The sequence below is a fragment of the Equus asinus genome, chromosome 16 (genome assembly GCF_041296235.1).
Source record: "Equus asinus isolate D_3611 breed Donkey chromosome 16, EquAss-T2T_v2, whole genome shotgun sequence".
NCBI classification, from domain to species: Eukaryota; Metazoa; Chordata; class Mammalia; order Perissodactyla; family Equidae; genus Equus; species Equus asinus.
Genome location: NC_091805.1, coordinates 28,865,399 through 28,892,648, shown reverse-complemented (window position 1 = coordinate 28,892,648; position 27,250 = coordinate 28,865,399). Strand labels below are relative to the sequence as shown.

Below are 27,250 nucleotides of genomic sequence, written 5' to 3'. Positions count from 1 at the left end.
CAGATTTCAAAAGTTCACTCTGTGCAGCTCCCTCCTCTCTAGCTTTCTTAGTCTCCCCAGATTCATAACTCTGTCTCTTCAACTCAGAGTGACTGCTGGACTCTGCCTCAGTTCTCCCTCTCTGTGCCATTGCCTGGAAACTCTCCAAGTAATAATCTGGGGCAAGCGTAGGGTTCACTGTGTCTTTCTCCTCTCTCAGGAATCATTGTCCATTGTTGCCTGATGTCCAATATCTTGAAAGTTCTTGTTCCATGCTCTTCCCGTAAGCAGCCCACAGTGATCTCTGAAAATGGTTCACTATTTACTTAAGCCAGAAAATCCACAAAATCACGCAAATGAAGAGGTTTGAATCTTTGTGTTTACTTTAAGAACACCCAAGAAACTGCTCAAGCCATCAAGGGTACGGACATCCAAAAAGCCACCAAGTATCTGAAAGATGTTGCTCTGCAGAAGCAACATGTGCCATTCTGTTGTCATAGTGGTGGAGTTAGCCAAACAGCGGGGCTGGACACAGGGTCAGCGGCCTAAAAAGAGTGCTGAGGTTTTGCTGCACATACTTAAAAATGCAGAGAGAAATGCTGAGCTTAAGGGTTTAAGTGTAGATTTTCTGGTCATTGAGCGCATCCAGGTGAACAAAGCCCCCAAGATGCACAGCCGTACTAACAGAACTAAACTCATGGTTCGATTAATCCATATATGAGCTCCCCTTGCCATGCAGATGATCCTTACTGAAACAGCACAAATGTTCCTAAACCACAAGAAGAGATTGCACAGAAGAAAAAGATATCCCGGAAGAAAGTGAAGAAACAAAAAGTTATGGACCAGGGAGTAAATTCTGCATAAAATAAATGCAAATAAAAGTAAAAAGAAAAACAAAAAACTGTTGCTGGAGGCATCACAATCCCTGACTTCAAAATGTGCTACAAAGCCATAGTGATCAAAACATCATGGTACTGGTACAAAAACAGACACACAGGTTAATGGAACAAAACTGAAAGCCCAGAAATAAAACCGCATGTATATGGACAGCTAATCTTCAATAAAGGTGCTTAAGAACATACAATGGAGAAAAGACAGAATCTTCAATAAATGGTTGGGAAAACTGGACGGCCACAGGCAAAAGAATGAAAGTAGACCGTTATCTCACGCCGAACACAAAAGTAAACTCAAAATGGATCAAAGACTTGAAGATAAGTCCTGAAACCATAAAACTCCTGGAAGGTAATGTAGGTAGTACACTTCTTGACATTGAACTTCAAAGGATCTTTTCGAATACCATGTCTTCTCAGACAAGGGAAACAAAAGAAAAAATAAACAAGTGGGAGTTCATCAGTCTAAAGAGCTTCTGCAAGGCAAAAGAAACTAGGATCAAAACAAAAAGACAACCCACCAATTGGGAGAAAATATTTGCAAATCATATATCTGTTAAGGGGTTAACCTCCGCAATATATGAGGAACTCACACAACTGAACAACAAAAAAACAAACAGCCCGATCGAAAAATAGACAGAGGATATGAACACACATTTTTCCAAAGAAGATATACAGATGGCCAATAAACACATGAAAAAATGTTCAACATCACTAATCATCAGGGAAATGCAAATCAAAACCACACTAAGATACTACCTTATTCCTGTTAAAATGGTTCTAATCACTAAGACTAAAAATAACAAATGTTGTAGAGAGTGTGGAGAAAAGGGAACTCTCTTACACTGCTGGTGGGAATGCAAACTGGTGCAGCCACTGTGGAAAACAGTTAAGGGAGATTCCTCAAAAAACTAAAAATAGAACTACCATATGATCCAGCTATCCCACTACTGGGTATCTACCCAAACAACTTGAAATCAACAATCTAAAGTAACGTATGTGCCCCTATGTTCATTGTAGCACTATTCACAATAGCCAAGACACGGAAACAATCCAAGTGCCCATCAGCTGATGATTGGATAAAGAAAATGTGGTAGATATATATACACAAGGAAATACTACTCAGCCATAAAAAGACAAAATCATTCCATTTGCAACAACATGGATGGACCTAGAGGGAATTGTGCTAAGCGAAATAAGCCAGACTGAGAAAGACAAACACCAGATGATTTCACTCATATGTGGAATGTAAACAAGCACATGGACAAAGAAAACAACTCAGTTACCAGGGGAAGGGTGGGGTGGGCACAAGGGGTGAAGGGGAGCACTTATGTGGTGACAGACAAGAAATAATGTACAAGTGAAATTTCACAATGAGGTCAACTATTATGAACTCAAAAATAAAGCACGTTAACAACAACAACAACAACAACAACAAAAACTTGTTTCATATATTTTGTCTGGCTTTTCAGTTATTTTAGGCAGGAGGATAAATCTAGCTCTTGTTACTCCATTTTGACCAGAAGAGAAAGTGCAGTTTGCTTATGTTTTTAGGATTTATGATTCTATGTTCATGAGTAAGACTAGCTTATCATATCCATTTCTTCACTTTCTTTGCAAGGTCATGCTATCTTGAGTAAGTTGTGATAAATATTATTTTTCTGGGAGTTGTCCTTTTTCGTTAAATTTAAAAATGTGCTTACAGTGTTCTGAATACCGTCTTCTTATATTTTCAATGTCTACAGCATCTGTAATTACATTCCCTCTTTTATTACAATTATTTCTTATTATTGGCTTCTTTTTCACTTGGTCAGTCTCACCAGAGGTTTCTCAGTTCTATTAGTCATTTGAAAGAACCAATTTTTGGCTTTGTTGATTCTATTTTATACTTATTTTCTATTTCATTAATTTCTACTCTCACCTTTACAATTTCCATCTTTCTGCTTTTTAAGATTTATTTTGCTCTTCATTTTCTGACTTTCAAGGGTGGATGTTTAGCGCATTCATTTGCAGCGTTTCTTCTTTTTAAATATATCCACTGCTGGGTGTAGACCTAAGCCCCACTTAGCTGTGCCCCCACAAGTTTCGAGACATAGTACTGTTGCTATAATTCCGTTCAAAATGTTTCTGAAATTTCCACTGTTTCTTCTCTGACCTATGAGCTAATTAGAAATGTATTTTACTTTCAAATCATATAGGAATTCTTTGAGGTGTCTTTTTATTATTTATTTCTAACTTACAAGTTTTATGATCAGGGAACATGGATTATATGATACCGGTCTTTGGAAATGTGCTAAGATTTGCCTTATGGCCCACTACCTGGTCACTTTTTGTAAATGTATGTGCTGGAAAAGAACGTGATTTCTTCCATGGGTAGGTGTTGTATTATACATATATGCATTAGTTGAAGTTTGTTAACTGATTATTCAAATATTCTGTATACGGTCTGCTTTTTAATTGTTTGATCTATCAAATGCTAAGAGAAGTGTGTGACTGTCTCTCGCAAGGGAAGTAGATTTCTCTTTCTTCTTGCAGTCTTGTAAATTTTACCTGTAAAGGGTTGCCTTGTGTACTTCTGAGCTTCACCTGAGCATGGATTGAGCAATCATCTGCAATGTTCTATGGAAGAAAAGCAGAACCACCACAGCAGGCACTGTAGGTGGATACTGGCAACATGAACAGATCTAGGAAGACATCGGCCACACTGGTTCAGCTGCACTGAAATCAGGTGGGCTGAGGAGATGTGGTTCAGGGCACCAGAACCTCACTGTATTATACTGTACTATATTACACATTAAATCCACTTCAATACTGACTCTTCAAGATGATGGGTCATTGCATCTTTAAAAAGAATACCTAAACAGGAGTTAGTAGAACATGTTATAATTTAAGTGCTAATATAATTTAATTTATAACGTCATAATAAAATTTAATAGATGAATTGATATTCATTCTCTCCCCCCTCTACCATCCAATCTAGGTTTTCCTCACTCTTCTAGCAATTTGCTAGAATAACTCAGATTTTTCACTCCTGACGGGTCTGAGCCCTTGATTAACATGCCCATTCTAGGCTATAGATGCTGCAATTACCCGTTCACTGTTCACTGGCCTGGAAGCACCAAGAGATGCTCTAGAGAATTCCCTAAATTCTAGACTTGGTCTTTGTCTCCATCATATAAACATAACCCTTGCTACTTATGATAAAATGGGGTTGATTATCCTCACTCGTATAGTAACCTTTTTTTTTTTTCTTGGTTAGTCCACTGGCGTGAGGAGTCCAAAGTAACCAGACAATATTTGCAGTATTAGATTCAGTGGAATGAGTACTATGTCTCTGGGGATAGCACTCCTCTCACCCAGCACCCTAGAATGCAGAAATTTTAATCCAACAAACCTAGAATTGTGGGAATGGAAAGCATAAATTCTGCAATGGCTTACTGGTGATGGTGAGAGGGAGAGGTTAATCCTACCTCTGCACTGTAGCTTCTGGACCTGTATATTCTAGCTACCAAGGCTAGAGGAAAATATATCAGCCAATGCATATACTGCATCCCAGAGGACAGTGCTCCATTGAAGAGTGTCCTCAAGCTGGTGCCTTAGCTGACTGTTTAAGAGACCATTCTAATGTCCTATTAGTTTGGTTGCTTCTCGGTCATGTATATGATATAAATGATGGATCCTGTGATCACTTGCACATTGGTGCACCTCCTTAGCCATAGAATGGGACCCTTGGCCCAAAGTGATGTTATGTGGAATCCAATGTTGATAAATCAGACACTCTCTAAGTCCTGAGACAGTGGGGCTGGTGGAAGTATTGTGAGCAGGGAAGGCAAACACACACACATGGAGTAGTTATTAATTCCAAAAAGGATGGATGTAATCAGCCTACCACCAGAGGGCTAGATGATCTTTTTGAGGGATTGCACCATCTCAAGGGCCCAGCATTGGTATATGCTGCTGACAAGTTGCACATTCAGCAGTAACTAGATCAATTTTGGTGAGAGGGAGTCCAGGGATAGACTCCATCTCTTCACCATGTCTTCTCCATTTAGGGGCCCATTCCACAGGCATTGGGGTGGCTGAGAAGAAGACACTGGGTGTTATCCACCTGATTTACCTTGTTAATTGAGTTGTGGAGTGTCTCCTCTATACTGGATGTTCTCTGGTGGGCAATGACATGAGAACACGAAGATCTACACATTTTGCACGCATTCTCGTAGGTCCATCTACATGGCTTTTCTTCAGACTTCCTTGTCTCCAATTTTCTATTATTGATCCTTCCAAGGCCCCTTGCCAACTCTAATGCCATTTGTCACTGTCTAGGAGTCCATGTATATTCTTACCTCAGGCTGCTTCAAAGTTGATATCCAGGTTCTTCTCACAGTTCTGCCCACTTAGAAGATTTCCCCTCATCACTGCTGTAGTTTAGCATGATTCCATATTTGGCTCGTGCAATATATTGAGTGAATTCATCTCTGAACCAAGTCCAATATAGACCATCCCCCCAATAAAACCATGTGGGTGTGAGCTAAAGGAGATGTGTTCCTGCGAAAGAGATAGGTGACGTGGGGGTCTAGATCACTTTTTTAGGTAGCTTGCTTGTGCCCTCTGGAGCTCCCCAGGCCTGGTTTCTAATGGATTATTTCTATCGTATAATAGATTACTGCTAAACTAGCTCCTAATGGATAGCTCTTGTCACATAGTCACTTGATGTCTCATGGACAAGTGCTCAACAGCATGTCAGGAGATGCTTTCAAAAAGAATGTAGATCTCTTCCAAAAAGAATGTCCTTGCTCCAGAACCCTAGAAGTCTGTGCTGCAGCTCTCCTATTGGGGCTTTTGAGAGATTGCTCTTACTGTTTTATCTACCACAGATACTCTGATACCAAGGGGTCTGCTAAATCATCTGATCTGAGCAGCACGGCAATTTGCACTGCAGCCTGGACCTACAGCAGAGCCATCCTCACTCAAAACTCACAGCCTTCAAATTCCCCAATAAATGGTTTGGAACAGTATATACTGTTTCCAAATCCAAATAGGCCCATCAAGCGTGTGCCTCCTTCCTAGTGGTAGGGAGAGCAAGGTATAATAACTTGTCCTTTACTTAGAAGGGTTGTTCCATCATTCCCGAGGCCACTGATCCTTTAAAATGTCAATGATATGGCAGGTATCTAATCTTTATAGAACCTATCTTTCACTCTCTGGCAAGTATGTATCTTACATCATCAAGAGTATCTGTCATTTCCTGCTTGCCAGTATACTGATGAGTATATCAACAATATACTATATATACAATATCATGGATCAGCATAATGGTTTTATGGAATGTCAAGATGATCAAGACCACTGCAGATGATTTTGACAAAATGCAGGAGAGTTAATGTAGACCCAAGAGAAAACAGTTTTTATGTACTGCTGACTCTCCTATTCAAAAGCAGCCTGCTTTTGATCCTTTTTGCTTATGAGAGTTGAAAGAATGCCTTTGTGGATCAACAGCTGCATATCGAGTGCCAAGCTATGCTGATCTATTCAAGTGAAGATACCACCCCTGGCATAGCAGCCATTTGGTTAATTTTAGTTAAAAATCATCTGCTACAAACCGTCTGGGATCACACACGTGAAGTGAATAAGGACAATGCAGCCTTTAAGTTGTTGTGCCGGCACTAATCTCTCTAAGTCCTAGGTTGCAGTACTGCTTCTACTAATAAATTACCACGTGCCAGGTATTATTCTAAGAGTATTGACTTGTTTAATACTCATAATAACCATTTGAGGTAGGTACCATTATTCTATTTTATAATTGAGGAACCAAAGGCACAGAGAGATTAAGTAACTTGCCCAAAGTGACATAGTAAATTAGTGGCAGAGCCAGGCTCTGAACTGGTCCAGAAGTAATCTGGTTCCAGAGCCCACACTCTTGACCCCCCAGCACCACACTTCCTCAGTGACAGGAGTGATTGTCTATTGAGCACTTACTCTATTCAGGTAGTACACTAGTATTTCATGTGCTTTATCTGGTTTTATCCTCGCCATAAGTTTCTGAGGTAGAGGTAGCTGTTGCTTCTATTTTACTTTTTTTTTTTTTTGAGGAAGATTATCCCTGAGCTAACATCTGCCACCAATCCTCCTCTTTTTGCTGAGGAAGACTGGCCCTGAGCTAACATCTGTGCCCATCTTCCTCTACTTTATATGTGGGACGCCTACCACAGCATGGCTCACCAAGCAGTGCCATGTCCGCACCTGGGATCCGAACTGGTGAACCCCAGGCCACCAAAGCGGAACGTGCGAACTTAACCACTGCACCACCAGGCCGGCCCCACTTCTATTTTACCTTTAAGGAGACTGAAGTTCAGTTATTCAATAACTAGCTCAAATCACGTGCTTATAAAAGTAGAGAAACCAGGATCAAACCTAGATCTGGGTGATCTTAAGGCCCATTTCTTGTTTTTAAATATCTCATTTTTTATTATTGATGTGGAATTTCTGAACGGTGAAATTTGGCTATTGTAAGCACATAATTCAATGAATTTTGACAAGTGTATACACCTGTGAAACAAACAACCTAGTCAAGACAGAATATTTCTATTATCTCAGAAAGTGTCCTGTCCCTTTTCACTCAATTCCCCACCCCTGAAAGACAACCACTGTTCTGATTTCTATTATTATACATTGGTTTTGTCTGTTCTTAAAATTCATATAAATAGAATCATATAGTATTTACTTTTGTGTATTCATTCCGTTTTTGAGATTTAGTCTGTTACTGTGTACAATAGTAGTTTATTCTTTTTTATAGTATTTAAATGTGTGAATAATACATTTTTCTAATGATGGACATTTGAGCTTTTCCAGTCGTTGGATATAGATGACAAAAGGTACTATGCACATTAATGTACAAGTCTTTTTGTGGACATATATTTTCCTTTCTTTTGGCTGGATACCTGGTAGTGCGATTGTTGGATCATGCAGTGGATGTATGCACAATATTAAAAGGAACTGCCAAGCAATTTTCCAGTGTGATTCCAGATGCTCCACATCGTTTGATGTTGTCAGTCATTTTAATATTAGCTATTCTAATGGGTATCCCATTGTGGTTTTTATTTTCATTTTCCTGATGACTAAAGATGTTGAACACTTTTAAGAGTGCACATGACGGTTCACATAAATTATTCTGTGAAGTGTCTGTTTACGTCTTTTACCTATTTTCAAACTGAGATGTTTGTCTTTTTATTTTTTACTTATAGTGAGTTCTTTACGAATTGTCAATGCAAGTTCTCTGCCCTATATATTTATAGCTTTCATTCTGTAGTGTGCCCTTTGATTCTTTTTTTTGTGTGAGGAAGATTGGCCCTGAGCTAACATCTGTTACCAATCTTCCTCTTTTTCCTCATTTTGCTTGAGGAAGATTGTTGCTGAGCTAACACTTGTACCAATGCTCCTCTATTTTATGCGGGATGCTGCCACAGCATGGCTTGATGAATGGTGCTAGGTCCACACCTGGGATCCAAACCCACAAACCCCAGGCAGCTGAAGCAGAGTGTGAGACCTTAACCACTACACTACCAGGTGTGCCTCCCTTTTCATTTTCTTTTTTTTTTATTTTTTTATTTTTTTATTTTTTTCCTTTTTCTCCCCAAAGCCCCCTGGTACATAGTTGTGTATTCTTCCTTGTGGGTTCTTCTAGTTGTGGCATGTGGGACGCCGCCTCAGCGTGGTCTGATGAGCAGTGCCATGTCCGCGCCCAGGATTCGAACTAACGAAACACTGGGCCGCCTGCAGCGGAGTGCGCGAACTTAACCACTCGGCCACGGGGCCAGCCCCTCCCTTTTCATTTTCTTAATGATGACTTTTGAGAAAAGTTTTAAAATTTTGATCAAGTCCAGTTTATAAACCTTTTCTTTTATAGTTAGTGCTTTTTGAGTCCTAAGAAATCCCTACCTACTCCAAGGTCATGAAGTTATTCTCCTGTTTCTTCTAGAATCTGTATAGTTTTAGCTTTTACATTTAGGTCTGTGATCCACTCTGACTTAATTTTAAAATTTAATATGAGGTAGGGATTGAGGTTCTTTTTCTCCCTATGTTTTTCCAACTGTTCCATCATTATTTGTTGAAGACTTTCCCCTCAACATTGAATTACTTTGGTGCCTTGCTGAAAATCAATATATATCTCTACATATTATATATGTAAATTATATTAAATCATACATAACATATAAATATATAATCTGCTTTGTTCCATTGATATATTTATGAACATTTTGGTTCTGTTGATATTGTAACATTGTAATAATTCATGAAATCAAGTAGTGTAAGTCCTGCAACTTTGTTCTTTTTGGAGATTATTTCTTGGTCCTTGGCATTTCCAGTTAAATGTTAGAATCAGCTTGTCAATTTCTTCAGAAAAAAACCTATTGGGATTCTGTTTGGGTTTGCGTTGAATCTATAGATCAATTTGGGAGAGAACTGACATCATAGCAATATTGAATACCATGAACGTGGTATATATCTCTATCTTTTTAAATCTTTGTCTTGGCAGTGTTTTATACTTTTTAGCATACAGGTCTTCATGTCTTATATTAAATTTATTCCTAGGTAGGTTTATGTTTTTGATGCTGTTGTAAATATTAAAAAATTTTTATTTTCCTACTGTTCATTACAAGAAATATACTTAATTATTGCATATTGACCTACATCCTGTGAGCTTGCTAAACTCACTTATTAGTTTTAGTAGTTTGAAAATTCCTTAGGATTTTCTACAGATATAATTATGTCATCTGTGGATAAAGATTTACTTCTTCCTTTATAATCTGTTTGCCTTTTATTTATTCTCGCCATATTGTACTGTAAGTACCTCCAGTATAACACTGAAGAGATGAGAGCAGACATTTTGTCTTGTCCTTGATCTCAGGGGAGAAAGTATTAATTTTTAGACCATTTGCTATGATGTTAGCCATACATTTTTCAAAGATTTCCTTCATCAGGATGAGGATGATCCCTGTATCCCTAATTTGTTGAGTTTTTATCATAATTGGGTTTTGAACTTTGTCAAAAGCTTTTTCTGCATCGTTTGAGATGATTACATGTTTTTTCTCCTTTATTTTGCTTATTCTGTGAATTACATTCATTTATTTTGAAATATTAAGCCAACCTTGATTTGCTGGGATACGATCCCCTTGGTAATTATGTAACATTCTTTTTATATCTCTGGATTTGGCTTGCTAATATTTTGTTGAGAATTTTTGTCTATGTTAGAAGTCAACAAACTTTTTCTGTAAAAGACCAAATAGTAAATATTTTAGGCTTTGTAGCCATACAATCTCTGTTGCAACTATTCAGTTCTGCTGCTTTAGTGCAAAGCGGCCACAGACAATATCTAATCAAACTTTATTTTCAAAAACAAGGGCAGGCAAGCCAGATCTGGCCTGAGGGCGGTAGTTTGCTGACTTATAGTCTATGTTCATAAGGGATACCTTCTTCTCATGGAATGTTCTTGTTAGATTATTATCTTGGCCTCATAAAATGATCTGTGAACTTTTCCCTTCTCTATTTTCTGAAAGAGTTTCTGTAAGATTAACATTACTTCTACATTAAATGTTCGCTAGACTTCACTAGTAAAAATATTTGGGCATGAAGTATTCTTCACGGGAATGTCCAACTACAAGCACAGTTCCTTTTACAGATAAAAGGATTCAGATTTTAATGCATCTGTGTTAGTCTGGTAAGTTGTGTTGTTCAAGGTATTATTCCATTTCATCAAAGTTGTCAAGTTTAACAGCATAAATGTGTTCTTAACATTCCCTAATCACATTTTTAAATGTCTGTGGGATCTATAGTCACAGCCAGTCCCTCTCTCATTCTAACTACTGGTTATTTGTATTCTCCTCTCTTGATCGGCCTCCCTAGATCAATTAATTTTATTAATATTTTCAATGAATCAACTTTTAGCGGTGCTAATTTTTTGTTTTCTGTATTGCTGATTTCTGTTTTTTCATTTTCTCCCTTCTTTTTATTTACTTTAGGTTTGATTTGCTCTTCTTTAATTCTTAGCTTCTTAAGGTGGAAATTTTAGACCATTGATTTTAAACCTTTTTTCTTTACAAATGTTAAGCATTTAAAGCCACAAGTTTCCTTCCAATTACTGCTTCAGCTGCATTTCACAAATTTTAACTTTTGTGTCTTTATTATCAATCAATTAAAGATAATATCTAAATTTCCTTTTTATACATTCTTTGACCCAAAGTTTATATTGCAAGGTTGTTTAATTTTCAGATATTTTTCTAGATCTTCTAGATATGTTGATATTGTTATTTACTTTAATTACATTGTGGTCAGAGAACACGCTCCGTAAGATTTCAGTCTTCTGAAATTTACTAAGACCTGAACTGTGGCCCAGCATATGATCTACAACATTCCACGTCGACTTAACAGGAATGTGTATCTTGCAATTGTTGGGGGTGATATTCTTTAAATATCAATTAACTTAGTTGATGTTGTTCAAATCTTCTATATCCTTATTGATTTTTTGGTCTCTTACTCTCTAAATTACTGAAAAATGGTGGTTAAACTCTCCCAACTATGATTGTGGATTTTTCTAGTTCTCCTTTTAGTTCTGTTTGTTTTTGCTTCATGTGTTCTGAAGTCTGTAATTGGGTGTATACTCATTTAGGAGTATGTCTTCCTATTGAAAGGATTCTTTTACCATTATGAAACATCCTTCTTTATCTCTGGCAATATTCCTTTTTTCTTTTTTTGTTTTCTATATCAAGAAAATAAGAAGGTTAGATTTTGAAAAGTTGTTCCAAACGACAAAAAAACCAAAAAGACCAGAGCAATGTATTAATGGTAGATCTCTTTATAAAGCTAAATTTCATGACTTTTATATTAAAATATGGTTTTATACAATTTTTTGAAATCATACAGATTACTTAGAATTCGAAATCTGGAAACCACTGGCCTACTTTATTCCAGTAGTCTCTTTTAACGGTAATATTCTCTGATCTTATGATCTATTCATACCTTGACTTCCTGCATCCCAAGAGGAAGGAAATGCATATGGAATGTCTTATGAATCAAAGAGCTTAAGGGTATTTAGTGGTTGTATCAATCAGGATAGAATAGATTATATGAAAGTAACAAAAAATAAACATTCTACGTGGCTTACAAATACCAAATTTATCAGTCATGCTCATCTCAGATCAACAAGGGCACTCTTTGTATCAGGTCACTTTACAATCTGTGGCAGAAACATCATTTTGACACATGCTTTAACTATCACAGCGGCCACAAAGTAGAAAATATTGCTTCTGTTTGCATTTCATGGCCAAAACAAATCACATGGACATTCCCAAATTCAACAGGACAGGGGTGGATATATCACCTGCAGGGAGAAGCACCAAATGTTTGTGAATAACAGTATATTCTGTAGGTGAGTATGAGATCAGGAATAAAAACTGTACCAGAGAAAATTAATTTTGATTAGAGTGAAAATTTAAAAAATAAGAAATATGAGAATAACCTTTACCACTTCTACAATCTTCTAAACATGTTAATATTAGCTAAACAGAAATTTCCAGATTCCATAATATTTTCACATACAATATTTTATTTGACTTTTATAACAACCCAGTGAGGCAGACTGATAGGACTGAGTAATGCCTAACAGCTCACCACAAGTTAGAATGCCTGGTTTTGAATTTCAGTCTCAGCATTTACTGAACTTTGACTGTGGACAAATTGCATCACTTAATTTCTCAGTAACTCAGTCTCCTCCTTTTAAAACTGCGTATAGTCATAATTCTATCTTGCATTTATGTATGTGTGAAGAATGCAAGTGTTAATACATGGAAATGGCACATAATAACCCTCAATGCATATTGTTAGTTGCTGTTAGTTATTTTTTTATTTTTATCATATTTATCAACAATACTATTATGCCTATTTTCTAAAGGAGGACCTAAATGCAATCTACAAACTTTAATGTTTTCTCTAAGGTTCACACAGTAGATGGCAAAGCTTTGATTCAAATGAGATTTTTCGATTTAGCGATTTTGTTGACCTTTTAGACCCACACTTTATTTAAGTAATTTGACAAAATCATATTCTAATCTGTGTCTTTAAGATTATTTTAGCAAAATTTTTGCTGTAGATTGAAATGAATGGTTCAGGAAACAAAAGACTAGCTGAGATTGAGAGAGGATTTTGTAGAAAGAGAAGGAAAGACAAAGAGAAAGCAAACAACTGAAGAGAAGCAGTGTGCTCAGAAGAGGGGGCAGGGCAGCAGCTGAGCTGGGAGGAAGACAGTGGTTTGCCCGGGAAACAGTGACAGTGGCCGATCTGGTCTCATTGTGGAGCTCAGATTAGCCTTTTTGTATAAACTAGATTTAGAGAATTGAACAGGGTTGTAAGAGCACATACTGAAAAGAAGAGGTTTCTAGAAAATCTATAAAGTCCTATATCCAGGATTATTTTTCCTAACTAAAGAAAAGCAGAGCCAGAACTGTGTGATTCTGTGATTTTATGATTGAAAACCTCTGAACTGTGGATTTGAGAGAGTGCTGATATAAGGAAGGTGATGTGGTAAGTGTATTTTAAAATCAACACGTAATCTGCCGCAAGCTCTAAAGAGGTTAAAAAAAAAGATAAAGAAAGAAAATGTGGAAAAAATTGCAGGTGGAAAACATTGCTGGTTCCTTCTTATCACCATCTCTTCTGCCAGGGAATATGAAGATATTTTTGAGAAGTAGAAAGTATTATTAGAATTTGGGAAGGGTGGAATGGAAAGAGAGAATGTCCAAGTGATAACAAGTGGAGGTGGGAAGAGAGCATGAGTTGATAGCAGTTTGAATAATGCTAGCAGTAAAAACCATAATACAGTAATGACAACATTACAGCAACCAAGTATATCGAGCTTTTACTATATCCATGCACTGGGATAACAACTTTTCTTGTGTAAATTTATTTAATCATCACAACTACTCTGAGATACATATTACTTTTTCCAGTCATAGATAAATTTAGAGGTATTACTTTCCAGGGTCACACAGCTGATAAATGGCTAGGTCACCATTTAAACTATAGTTCATCTAACTCCTAAGGTCATGTTCTTAACCATTACATTTTACTATTTGGCACCTTGAGTCAGGAATGAAGTTCAAACGATGCTCTTCTCCAGCTTCCAGCTCTTTATCACCATCAGCCTTATATCGTCCATTATCTAGTCAGTCTTCTCTCCTGTTCTCTCTAATACTCATCCACATCCAGTTAGTCTTTTGTCCTCCTTGCAAATTTTCCTTCCTATTTGTTTTTGAAAACCTTTCTCTGGTAATGAACTCCTCTCCCTACTTTGAAGACACCTCTTTGTATGCTCCCTCCTATCAGCCCCATCATACCGATTGGTGGGCTTGCCCAAAGTTCAAACTTTGGATTCAACATCTCTCTTGGTACCTTGTCAGTTCTCAAGGGTTCAGCTCTCCAGGCCCGATAATGCAGGCAGTGTGCTTTGGCCTGTACATACTAGTTGCTCATGAATGGCATCTGTTCTGACTGGTCAGTGTCTGTGCTAAGTCAGTTGTTAAATATTTTGTGTGCCATTTCTGAAACTGTCATTGCCTTGTCGAAAGCTCCCAGATCTCCCTACTTCTTTCTTCATATCTAGTGCTTTTTTATACCTCAAACTCAGTACATCCCCAAATCAGCTCTTCAGTTTCTCTAAACCAAGTCTGTCTGCAGATTGCACTATGAACAATAATGGCATTGTCCTTCTTCCACTCACTAAACTTTAAATCACAGTCCCCTCTGACTCTTCCTTTTCTCTACTCCATACATCTGCTTAGCAGCCATTTCCTGTAGACTGGGTCTCTGCTGAATCTGTTACATCTCTCCTCTCTGTGTTAGTTAATTATTGCTTCATAACAATAACAACTTCTTATGTTTCACAATTCTGTGGATCGACTAGGTGGTTCTTCAGCTGGCTTAGCCTTGGTACCGTTATTCAACTACGGTTAGTGGATGTCAGCTCACATGGTTGGAATGGCCAGGGACAGTTAGTCTCTCTGTAGTCTACAAAGTTGTAAACCAATTCCGTAGTCTATGTTGGAAGAGCCCCCGGAATGCTATCAATGCTGGAAAATGTTATTCATTGAGTGTATCTTATTGTAACAATTTACCATACTCTCCCAATTTTCATTCTTACTTTGATAATCCTAGTTTAGATTTTCATCAATACTCTGTTTACTACTGAACAAGTTTTCAATTGTTTCTATCTCAGTTCTCTTTGCCTTTCAATCCATCTGATATACTCCGAAAGCTCTACTCATGTTATTTCCTGCTTAAAAACAAACAAATAAATTAAAGAAAACCTTTTATAGCTTCTTATGATTTTGGGAAGAAGGTCCACCTTCTTCTCCCTGCCTTTGAGAGACTGCAATATAACCTCCTACTTTAACTCCTATGGCTCCTCCACAGCAAACTTAATGGTCTACAAAATGTGTTGATTTCTTGCCATCCTCCTTGCCCATTTCCTACATTGGATAATTCTTTTTTCTTCCTTAAAAGCCATTTCACCTTATCTCTTTTGGTAAAGTCAAACCCATTCTTTGAATCAATTTTATCTTCCTCAATTCTCATTCATCACAAATGAATTTTCCTATCAATGAAATCCTGAAGCACTTTACTCTTATCTCTCTTAAGACAGTGAACATATTCCTCATTTTATTATTGTTTTTTGTTTTTATGCATGGATTTGTCCCTTCTCTGACTTAACGTGGTCTCTAGAAGGGTCTTGTCCAAAAGAAATGTAATGAAAACCATGACTGTAATTTTAAAACTTTAGTAGTCATATTAAAAGGCATAAAAAGAAACTGGGGAAATTAATGTTAACAATACATTTTATTTAGTCTAATGTATCACGGAACATTATGTCAACATGTGAACGACAAAAAAATCTTAATTTTTTTACTTTCTTTTATCACACTAAGTCTTCCAAATCTGGAGAGCATTTTACACTTACAGCACATCTCTGTTCTGACTCATTATATTTCAAGTGATCGGTAGCCAAATGTTGCTTCTGGCTATCATACTGGGCATCACAAGTCTAGAATTCTTGAGAAACATTGACATAATACAGAGAATGTTGATTTGTAGTAGGACCAATCTCAAATTCTGGTTACTTACCCTATAAGAAAGGATAATTTATTCAATCTCTGAGCCATAGTTCCTTCATGTGTACAAGTTTTTGCCAGGGTTATAGTAGATTGTATTGCACAATTTCTGATATAGTGATCATTTATTTTAAAAAAATCAGTGAGGGGGCTGTCCCCATAGCTGAGTGGCTAAAGTTCTGTGGGGTCTGCTTTGGCAGCCTGGGATTGTTGGGTTGGATCCTGGTGTGGACCTACTCTGCTCATCAGCCATGCTGTGGAGGTAACACACATACAAAGTAGAGGAAGATTAGCATGGATGTTAGCTCAGGGCTAATCTTCCTCAAGCAAAGAAAGAGCAGGATTGGCAATGGATGTTAGTTCAGGGCAAATCTTCCACAGCAAAAAATAAATAAATAAATGGTATCACCACCAAATATCTGCTTTTTTTTTTCAGATTATTTTTTTTTCCTTTTTCTCCCCAAAGCCTCCCAGTACATAGTTGTATGTTCTTGGTTGTGGGTCCTTCCAGTTGTGGCATGTGGGATGCTGCCTCAGCGTGGTTTGATGAGCAGTGCCGTGTCCGTGCCCAGGATTCGAACCAACGAAACACTGGGCCGCCTGCAGCGGAGCGCGCGAACTTAACCACTCTGCCACGGGGCCAGCCCCCCAAATATCTATTTTTAAAATTTTTCTCTTTCCCTCATTCTTCAGCTCTTATCTATCCATAAACCTATTACTACCTCTGAAATATATCCTGTCAGTACCCTAGTTCAAGCCAAGCACTGCTTTCCTGGACCAGTAAAAAAGGTTAATTGAGGTCCCTGCCTCCACTTCTGTCTTCCTAAAATACAATTTCTTCACAGCAGCAAAAGCGATTTTTTTTTTATAGTGTATCTGAATCTCTCAGCTCCCCCTCTTAAAGCCTCGATGGCTCTCTCTTTCTTTATGTTCTACAAGGTCCTGCATGATTTGGCTTACCTCTCCAACCTCATCTCGTTTTACCCTCCACTGTATCACACTTTGATTAGCTGCACTGACAATTTTTTTTAATGTTGCTTGAGTATTTTAAGCTTTTTCCTTCCTTGGCTTTTTACTGTTGTCTTTTCCTCTGTGTAGATTGTCTTTCTCTGATGCTCAAATGAATGGCTCCTTCTAATCCTTCAAATCCCAGCTGAAAATCACTCGGAGATGCTTTCCCTTACTATCCAGTCTAAAATACCCTGGTGGTAAAGTCATTTTCTATTTTATTACCCTGTTATTTCATACTAGTTCTTATTGCTATCTTAATTTGTTTTTTTGTTATGATTACTACTATTTACTCATATATTTTCTTTCCCTTCCACTAGAATGTAAGCTCCCTGAGACCAAGAAACTTGTCTGTCTTGTCTTGTTCATCGTATCCTGAACATCATCCACATGCTTAGCAAAAAGCAGACACTCAGTTAATACTTGTTGGATTAATGGATTAAGTTTTTTTGACCTGTACTATTTTTTGTAGGATTTCACTCACATTAAGAAGGAAAGGGTTGCGAATTCGTTAATTTAGTGTTTTATCAGGTACAAGAGATATTTGCTATAAAGAGGAAAAGAAAACCCCACCCTACTGCTATAGCCATTGAATTAAGCATAAGATTTGGTGGAGAGGAAAAACAGTCTGTTTCCTCAATTCATGTACATTGAACTTCCAAATAGTTTCTTAAATCTTAATGCAGAAATTTAAATAACTAAAAATTTGGATTGGGAGTGAAAAACAGAACTGAATTAAATATCCTGTCTCTTTTTGAATTTGAAACATTACAAATGTTTGCAAATAGATAGTTAAGGCATATTTTGACTATGAATTCAGTTGTCTCTGATTGTTACTTTCCTTTGATTAGTGAGGGACTCAGAAGTAAGATCTAATCCTAATTAAATAATACATGTTTAAGCTCTCTTTATGTATATCTATAATGCCAGATGTTTAAAAAGGTTAATATTCCCTCGATAAGGAAAACATTAAGTTCTAAGAGGTCATTTAGATTGTTTTCCTGGGAGATTTTACGGATGTTCTTCACCTGTTAACATTATTATTGATAATTTTTTTCAGATTATAAATAAATAAATGGCTTGTGCTCTAAGTACCTATTCATGTAAATATTTGCTTAGTAAAATATGCTTCTTACAGGAATATAAATAGTTGCTGCAAAGAACCCTGACAACTTCAAAGCACAATGAAGTTCCTTCTGTTACTTTCAGCCATTGGGTTCTGCTGGGCTCAGTATGACCCACATACCCAAAGTGGACGGACATCGATTGTGCATCTGTTTGAGTGGCGCTGGGCTGATATTGCTCTTGAATGTGAGCGATACTTAGCTCCCAAAGGATTTGGAGGGGTTCAGGTGGGTATTGTTCATAGGATGCACTGCAGTATGTGCTGTGCTTGTAGTAAATTGTATAATGATCTGTATCTGTGAAACCGGGGCAACATTTTACTTCAGGAATAAGTACTCTGAGTAAAACAGTTTTCTAAGGAAGAAAACATTTAGTACTGTTGGCAACTTTATGTTATGTTTCTGATAGAATCTTTCTTCAGTAGGACATTTTCAATGTGCTATTAATATTTTCAAGCAGTTGTAAAGTAATGTAGCTGCTATACAAAGCTTCAGAAATAATTTTAGATTATTGCTTAGTTTCTAGAGTATCCAATGATATAAAGTAAGCCACAGTTTGATACTTACTAAGACTGTTCTATTTATAGGTCTCTCCACCCAATGAAAATATCATAGTTAATAACCCTCCAAGACCTTGGTGGGAAAGATACCAACCAATTAGCTACAAGTTATGTACAAGGTCTGGAAGTGAAAGTGAATTCCGAGACATGGTGACCAGATGTAACAACGTCGGTGTAAGTGAATGAAAATTGCCTTTCAAAATATTATATGGGAAAATCCTCTCTCTCTCCTGTCTCTTGCTCTTTTTCAGCAGAATATTTTCCATATTTCTTAATTTTTATTTTACTTCGTACTTTAGCTATAATTAAAATTTAATTATTGCCTTATTTTCAAATTTGGTAAATCTTTGTATGTGTGTCATTTATCTACTAAAGACAATGTTAAGTCAAATTTTAATCCGAACTTATTTCTAAAGCAAAATATCAACTTTTAACCTTTGTAATTATACACATTTCTAGGGAACTCTTTTCTAGTTAGGAATTGGAAATTCCAGTTACAGTATTTGCTGTCACTTTTATGTGACCTGTATCTCCACCCATAATTATTCCTGGGTCTTTCTCCCCATAGGTTTTTTTTTTTCCCCCTGAGGAAGATTAGCCCTGAGCTAACATCTGCTGCCAATCCTCCTCTTTTTGCTGAGGAAGACTGGCCTTGAGCTAACATCTGTGCCCATCTTCCTCTACTTTATATGTGGGATGCCTGCCACAGCATGGCTTGACAAGTGCATAGGTCCATACCCGGAATGCGGGCTGGCAAACCCCAGGCCACCAAAGTGGAACCTGTGAACTTAACCACTGTGCCACCAGGCAGGCCTCTTTCCCCATAGGTTTTTTGATGGTAAATAGTTATATTCTCTCTGATGAGGAGCGTAATGAGAAACAATGTCTACCTTCCTCTCTACAGATGCCAAGTAGATAGTAGAGGCTGATTACTTCTTTTTTAGGATGGCCCATGGAAATTTCAAAAACCAACAACCTCTCCTGTCTCAACTCATTCTAACCTACTGCCCAAGTGCTCTTCGCATTTTTCATAGTTATGGTAGTTTTTGGTTCTCTCAATGCAAGTGGCTAGAATGCATGTAGGTCTTCAGTTCACATTGATTTCCTTTCACACTTGACTTTTTGTCTTCTAGGAAGTTAAGTTATAAAATGGCAAGGAAATATTTTTGAGTGTTATTTATATGCTGTAAACTTTCATCAATAATATTACAGATTTCTACCTCTCCATAAGTCAAACTGAAATAGAAACTTTGCCTTTCAGGTTCGTATTTATGTGGATGCTGTAGTTAATCATATGTGCGGAAGTGGTGGCGGTGCAGGAACGAGCAGTACTTGCGGAAGTTACTACAACGCTGGAAGTAGGGACTTCCCAGCAGTCCCATACTCTGGTTGGGATTTTAATGATGGTAAATGTAACACTGGAAGTGGAGAGGTTGAGAACTATAATGATATCTACCAGGTAATTTAAAAAAAACAGTGATCTGAATAAAGAGCCATCTATGCCTTTAATTATCCACATGTAGTTTATTGATTTCCATTTTTTTTATTGAGTTATTGATAGGTTACAATCTTGTGAAATTTCAATTGTACACTAATGTTTGTCAGTCATGTTGTAGGTGCACCACTTCACCCTTTGTGCCCATCCCCCACCCCACCTTTCCCCTGCTATCCACTAAACTGTTCTTGGTCCATAGTTTTAAATTCCTCATATGGGTGGAGTCATACACAGATTATCTTTCTCTCGCTGGCTTATTTCACTTAACATAATTCTCTCAAGGTCCATCCATGTTATTGCAAATGGAATGATTTTGTTCTGTTTTGCAGCTGAGTAGTATTCCATTGTATATATGTACCATATTGATTTCCATTTTAAATATTAGCTTAGAGTCCTTAGGAAAACAGGAGTCCAAGTCTGACTGTTTAAAAATAAGAAACCCAAATCAATATTTAAAACATTTTCCCCAATCAATTAAAAAACTCACCTACTTTATTTCCTACATTCTCCATTTTTCTAGTACTAGAAAATATTTCAAAGGTATGTCCATATCAGAATGTCAGCATCCCTATAGTCCCAATGCAAAGATCTGTTACTGAATAAATGAATGAATAATCACATGAAATCTCGAGTAAAGATGATGTTTTATGTATCAATCACAAAATTTTTGCCTCTACAGGTCAGAAATTGTCGCGTGGTTGGTCTTCTTGATCTTGCGCTGGAGAAAGATTATGTGCGTTCCACGATTGCTGCCTATCTGAATCGCCTCATCGACATTGGTGTAGCAGGGTTCAGATTGGATGCTGCTAAGCACATGTGGCCTGGAGACATAAAGGCATTTTTGGATAAACTGCATAATCTAAACACAAAGTGGTTCCCTCAAGGAAGTAAACCTTTCATTTACCAGGAGGTACGTCAATATATATATGTGCATATAAAATAATATTATTTAAATCATTAGAAAATAAACGGCAGATTTAGTTGAAAATAAAATTTCTGTTGGTTAATGGCTGAACCATTTCTATCAAACAGTGTTCTTTAACCTCCTTTTATTCAGAGACAACACAGCAAACTCTTTGTTCCAAGAGGTTTTATGGAAGAGCAAAGAATTTATTTATGCTGCAGACATCTCTATGTAATTTACCATCTCCCCAGAGACCATTATAAAAGACAGATAATAATACAGTTGTTGTCTCAAGCCAGTCTATCTGAGTTTAAATCTTGGTTATAGCACTATTCACTGTGTTCGTTTAGGCAAATTGATTAACCTTTCTGTGCAACCATTTTTTCTTGTGAAGAAAAGAGATAATGATAATGGTTAGGTCTTTGTTTTCTTTGGAGAATTAAATGAGTTAATATTTACCAAGCACGTAGAAATGTTGTCTGCCAGATATTAAGTGCTGCATATACTTCAGCAAAAAAATTTTTTTAAAAATCTTGTTTAAGGAAAACCATTTGAAGCATTTCAAATAATATAGTTTAAAGCCATTTTCCATATAATATTAATGTGATGGTTAAAATTCTTTAAAGCTCCTATTTAAAATTATATATTCTTCTGTATTTCTATAGGTAATTGATCTGGGTACTGAGCCAATTAAAGGCAGCGAGTACTTTGGGAATGGCCGTGTGACAGAATTCAAGTATGGTGCTAAACTAGGCACAGTTCTGCGCAGGTGGAATGGAGAGAAGATGGCATACTTAAAGTAAATGAAATATGATTTATCTTTTGAATTATTTCACAGATTTATTAGTCATATTACCGCAGTATGAGTTATCTTCTTAGAACCTTTTTAATTAGAAAAACTCTCAAAGATTCTGTTGCCAATAATAACTGGTATAGAGGTCCAAACTCCATAGATCATCTTTATTATTTAGAATGTCAATGACAAGAAAGTATGTCTAGAAACCCAAAACATAACTTAGAGATTTTAACTACCTATTATATGACTTTACTAGATTTGACTAATGTTTGCATATAATCTGTGACGGTCAGATTGTTATTTAAATGACTCTATCATTTATGAACTGCCTACAATGTGGCCATACTGTGGAAATTACATATATCATATCAATTAATTAGTTTCAAACATTAAAATGTTTATATTATAAAAATAAAATATTGAGGCCTTATTTTAGCCCAGTTTGCCATTCTGGATAAGATGATATGCATGTTGCTACTTCTGAAATTCATCTAAATTATAATATACTGAAACTTCTAAAAGGACTTTTTACAACAAAAATCTTATACCTGTAGCATGAAAGTAATACAAGTAATTCATACACATACATGAGATGTATTTGTAGATAATATTCCTACATAGTTTCTCTAAAAAACCCCGTAGAATAACCATTTAATTAGAGAGAGAATTTCCTTTGAGGATGGTATACTAAAAGAAATACACATTTAGGTTACTTTAAAGCTATTTTAAAAGGTATATATATATACACATATATAATTTTTTTAATAGGAACTGGGGAGAAGGCTGGGGTTTCATGCCTTCAGACAGAGCACTTGTCTTTGTGGATAACCATGACAATCAGCGAGGACATGGAGCTGGAGGAGCGTCTATTCTTACATTCTGGGACTCTAGGTAAGAAACTAAGTTCCCCAATTTTTTTTACCTACCTTTTAATGATACTAAAAATATCATTTCTTCTATGGTGCTGTCATTTTGTAACTTTCAGACTGTACAAAATGGCAGTTGGATTTATGCTGGCTCATCCTTATGGATTTACAAGAATAATGTCAAGCTACCGTTGGGCAAGAAATTTTCAGAATGGAAAAGTAAGTTTTGGTGTTGTTCGAAATATCTTTTTCTCAAGGAAGAAAAGGAAGGAAATTTGGTTTTAATTTCACATGATGCTATTACATTTACTATTTATCAAATATTTATTAAGAGAAAACCTGATGCAGGACCCTTTTAGCAATGAAGTGGATATTAAAAAATTAAAATTCACAGTCAGTGTCTGTTGTCAAAGAGTATGCAAACTGCTTCAGAAATATGACAAATATATCGCCTCACGTGAAAAGAAAACACTTAAAAATAAGAATACATTGAGTAAAATATGTACTTCTCCTAAGTACCTACTTTATAGGGTTGATATGAGGCTTATAAGTTAACACTTGCAAAGGACTTCAGACAGTACCTACCCAAAGTATGAGCAATATAAATATTCATTAAATGCCTTTTTAAAAAAGTTCTATGAAATGCACAGAAATTATTCACTTGAATTGAGGTTAAATAGGGGAAGTATCTTATAAGAGGAAGGAAATTATATGTATTAAAGAAGAGAAATTTGTAGATTATTCTGGGAAAGATAAGGGTGAGAAAAATATTTGTGATATGGTAAATACATTAACCTGAGTAGCAATTCTTTTAGAAAGGAAATGAGTAATAAGATTATGAAGATTTTTGGAAAGTTTTTATTTAAACTGTAGATTTCAGATGCAGCATCATACAGCAATTGCACAACTACAGTAGAAAACCCTCTTTACTACAAGCCAGACAGGTATTTAATTAGTTTCTTCTAGAGTCCTTTCAAATTGAGAAATCCACTACTTTATACAGCAACTCATTCTATTGTTAGGCAGCTTTGATATTTAGAAAATGTCCCTTTATAGGAAGCCAACTTCTAATTTCCATGAGTTGGTCTTATGTCTGATGTCATGAGTCATGGACCATGACCATTTCCCTTTTCCTCAGAACTTTTCCACTTTCCCAAGACTTCTGCATGCTAAAAACTCTTAGTTTTATCCACTAGACATCCCATGACATGATTTTAAGAGACACTTAGAACCTTTCTAGATATAATCTGCTTTTTCTATGACTACCTTTAAAAGTACAAATCAGAAAGACACCATATTAAAAATTTGGTCAATTTAGTAAAGAATATTATGATGTGTTGATTAGTATAGTTATCCAAAAGGAAGAATGAAAGGAACTAACATTTATTTAGCAATTATCATATTCAAGGCATTTTCACAAATATTATTTAATTTTTATAGCACTTAAGCAATATGGCCCTTTTACAGAAGAGGAAAATGAGGCACAGATTAATTACGCATATCGTCTAAGTTTTCTTAGCAAGTGGTAATAGAGCCCATGTTTTAATCTTGCTGTTTCTGATGCTGAAGCCCTTGCCATTTCAATGACATTGTCCTGCCTACAGTGATATTAAGAACCCACTGCAATCTCTGGATAGAAACTGAGAGAGTAAAAATATCTTCCCCCTGTTTGAAATAGGGCACTAGAGACTGAGACTTGGGAGAAGATGCTGAGGCCTTGGTAGACGGCTGTAAGAATACTGCGGGAGTGGCATTCTAAATAAAGAAGCTGCAGAGACACAAATAGCAGGGCAGACTGGGTTTGGTGTACAGGAGAAGGAAGAAGCAAACACATGTAATGTTATAAAACTGAGCTTTTTAAGTTAGAATTCTTTTTGTGCTGATTAAGGATGTTAATGATTGGATTGGGCCACCAAATAATAATGGCGTGATTAAAGAAGTTACTATTAATCCGGACACTACTTGTGGCAATGACTGGGTCTGTGAACACCGATGGCGTCAAATAAGGTAGGAATACCTATGTAGAGATATCCTCTCATGATAAACTTCCTTAACATTTTATTGTAAACCATTGAATTATTCATCAGCATTTTGTATGATACGATATGTTGTTTTTAGGAACATGGTTGCGTTCCGTAATGTAGTTAATGGCCAACCTTTTACAAACTGGTGGGATAATGGTAGCAACCAAGTAGCTTTTGGAAGAGGAAACAGAGGATTCATTGTCTTTAACAATGATGACTGGTAAGTAGATGTAATAGTAGAAATTACATTTTATACTAACTTGTTCTTGGTTTATTCTTTTCCCGCTCATTTACTTTTTTCATATCTGAAAAATTCTCCACTCAGTAGATTAAGAAAACAGAGAGATCAGAAAAGGCCGAGAAGAAAAATGATGATGGCTCTTCTTCTTTTGATCTCCTCTTTAAAGGACTTTCTGTTCTAAGTAGAGTTATGTTTTTGTGCACACTTGCATACCACATGCGTACGGATATGACTCATGTATATGCTCACATGCACACCTCACACGAAATACACAGCGTACTTAGTATAAATGTTGTGGAATCACTAGAAGAACATGTCTTACATACCTGTTGTTATTTTTTTAGTAATGGAAAAATACTGCCTCAGAGCTGAAATATCTTCCTTCTAGCTCTTTTTCTCAGCTACTCCTGTATCTGGTTCTTTGGTCTTCTTTCTGCATTTCCCAGTCTCTCTGTGACAAACAGCATTTTTTAAGCATATGTATAAAGAATATGTATCTTACGGTCAATGATTCACCTCAGGAGATTGTTGGGTGTTGGTTCTGAGACTTCTCTGCCTGCTTCTCATTTGTAATCCTTATATCCTCTGCCTCTCGTGTACAGACTCCCTCAGATGCAGAACCATAGCTTAGAAGACTTTGCAAGCAGTTGAAATGTCTCAGTCCAAGGCCAACTTCACTCCTGCTTAGTGCCTTCTAGCCTAAATCATATTTTACTGACAAAAAATAAATCAAATATATCTCTTTCTTGCCAAAAGTATCCATGGTTAGTCCTTCAATTTCTGTCTTTTGTGGATGGGAGAACCAACGTAAATTTATGAGACAGCTTTATATTTAAAACCATATACTTCTTCACAGAAATGCTAGATTATTTTTATCTCCAGCCCAAATGCCTCTTGGAAGAAAGAGATTTTCCAAGAAATAATCCAATTTTCATTCATGAAAGCAGTCAGTATTTTCTTACATTTGAATGAGGACACATTTAAAATACTTGTGTTTACCATAGGATATACTTTTTTCTAAGGGTGGCAGTTCACTCATATCTTCAGTGATATTCCTCTGCCTTAAGTTTTTGGTAAAATTCACAAAAGCCTAGGTAATTGCTAAGTCTTCTGTAGGATTTCTTCTGGTCCTGAGAATACTTTTTACACCCACTGGGGAGGTCTTTGTGTTTGAATTTTCTTCTCACTGAGACCTTGATTGCTTAGAGTTCTACAGCACAAAGTGAAGCTGTTTGTTTTAGAGATAGTCTGTATTCGTGCTTTTAGTTGTGTTGAATTCAAGTTAATCTTGAATTTTATTTTGCAGGGCATTGTCTTCAACTTTGCAAACTGGTCTTCCTGGCGGCACATATTGTGATGTTATTTCTGGAGATAAAATTAATGGCAATTGTACAGGAATTAAAATCAATGTTTCCAGTGATGGCAAAGCTTACTTTTCTATTAGTAACACTGCTGAAGATCCATTTATTGCAATTCATGCTGAATCAAAATTGTAAAATTTGAATTAAATACATGCATCCTGAGAAATAACCAAGTGTACTTCTTTTCTTTTATGCTCATCAATTCTTATAATTCATTAATTTTTGTAGAATCTATCATAAGTAATCAACTTGAAAAACTCAGAGAAGCATAAATCACATATAATTATACAATTATAAGATAATTACAATCAACATTTTTCTATAGTCTAGTGACTTACATTAACCTATTTGTCAGAGGAATTTCTAAGAATTCAGAGAGGCATCTTGACAAATATGCTTGCTGCCATTAACAGCATTTGCCCAGCTGTGAATCTCTAATGAATTTCTTCCACTGAGTATTTCTAACAATTAGTTAGGCTTAGCTGATTTAATGATGATTCCCATACAAAATTATAACATTTGGGTGGTTTTTGACAATGTGAATACTCTTTTACTGTTAATAAATTGAAAATTTAAAATAACACCCTTAAATTATGCAAACTATATTGTCTTAATTATATGGAGCTCACAGGAATCTTTTCCTACTTTCTCTATATCCTTTGCTCTTTTTTCTTTCTCTTTCTAAGGGCTTTAACTCGATGTTGTTGTATGGCTTTTAGTCCCATCTCTTCATCCGCAAGATGGATGGACGTTTATTTAGGGTTTTTATGACACCACATGCTCCAAGTTTTCTCCCTCATCCTTTGCCTATTCATTTTCTTCACTTGGCTTTAAGTGTGGAATTTGT

General features: G+C 36.3%; 1 protein-coding gene across 1 annotated transcript; it reads left to right on the top strand.

Annotated features, from left to right (window-relative positions):
* Positions 1 to 13,127: 13,127 nt before the first annotated feature.
* LOC106828097 (pancreatic alpha-amylase) lies at positions 13,128 to 26,572 on the top strand. The gene is made up of 11 exons (XM_014836333.3): positions 13,128 to 13,442; positions 18,171 to 18,384; positions 18,744 to 18,890; positions 19,978 to 20,175; positions 20,891 to 21,121; positions 21,781 to 21,914; positions 22,680 to 22,802; positions 22,897 to 22,996; positions 24,666 to 24,784; positions 24,896 to 25,021; positions 26,349 to 26,572. The coding sequence occupies exons 2-11, from the start codon at positions 18,217 to 18,219 to the stop codon at positions 26,536 to 26,538; spliced, it is 1,536 nt and encodes a 511-aa protein (XP_014691819.1). The 5' UTR covers positions 13,128 to 13,442; positions 18,171 to 18,216; the 3' UTR covers positions 26,539 to 26,572.
* Positions 26,573 to 27,250: the final 678 nt, after the last annotated feature.

Excerpts from the sequence above, each read along its gene's own strand:
- LOC106828097 (XM_014836333.3), top strand. The coding sequence starts at position 18,217 with ATGAAGTTCCTTCTGTTACTTTCAGCCATTGGGTTCTGCTGGGCTCAG. Across the intron at positions 22,997-24,665 it reads GAAATTTTCAGAATGGAAAA|GATGTTAATGATTGGATTGG; the intron begins GTAAGTTTTGGT and ends GTGCTGATTAAG. Across the intron at positions 25,022-26,348 it reads GTCTTTAACAATGATGACTG|GGCATTGTCTTCAACTTTGC; the intron begins GTAAGTAGATGT and ends TTTATTTTGCAG.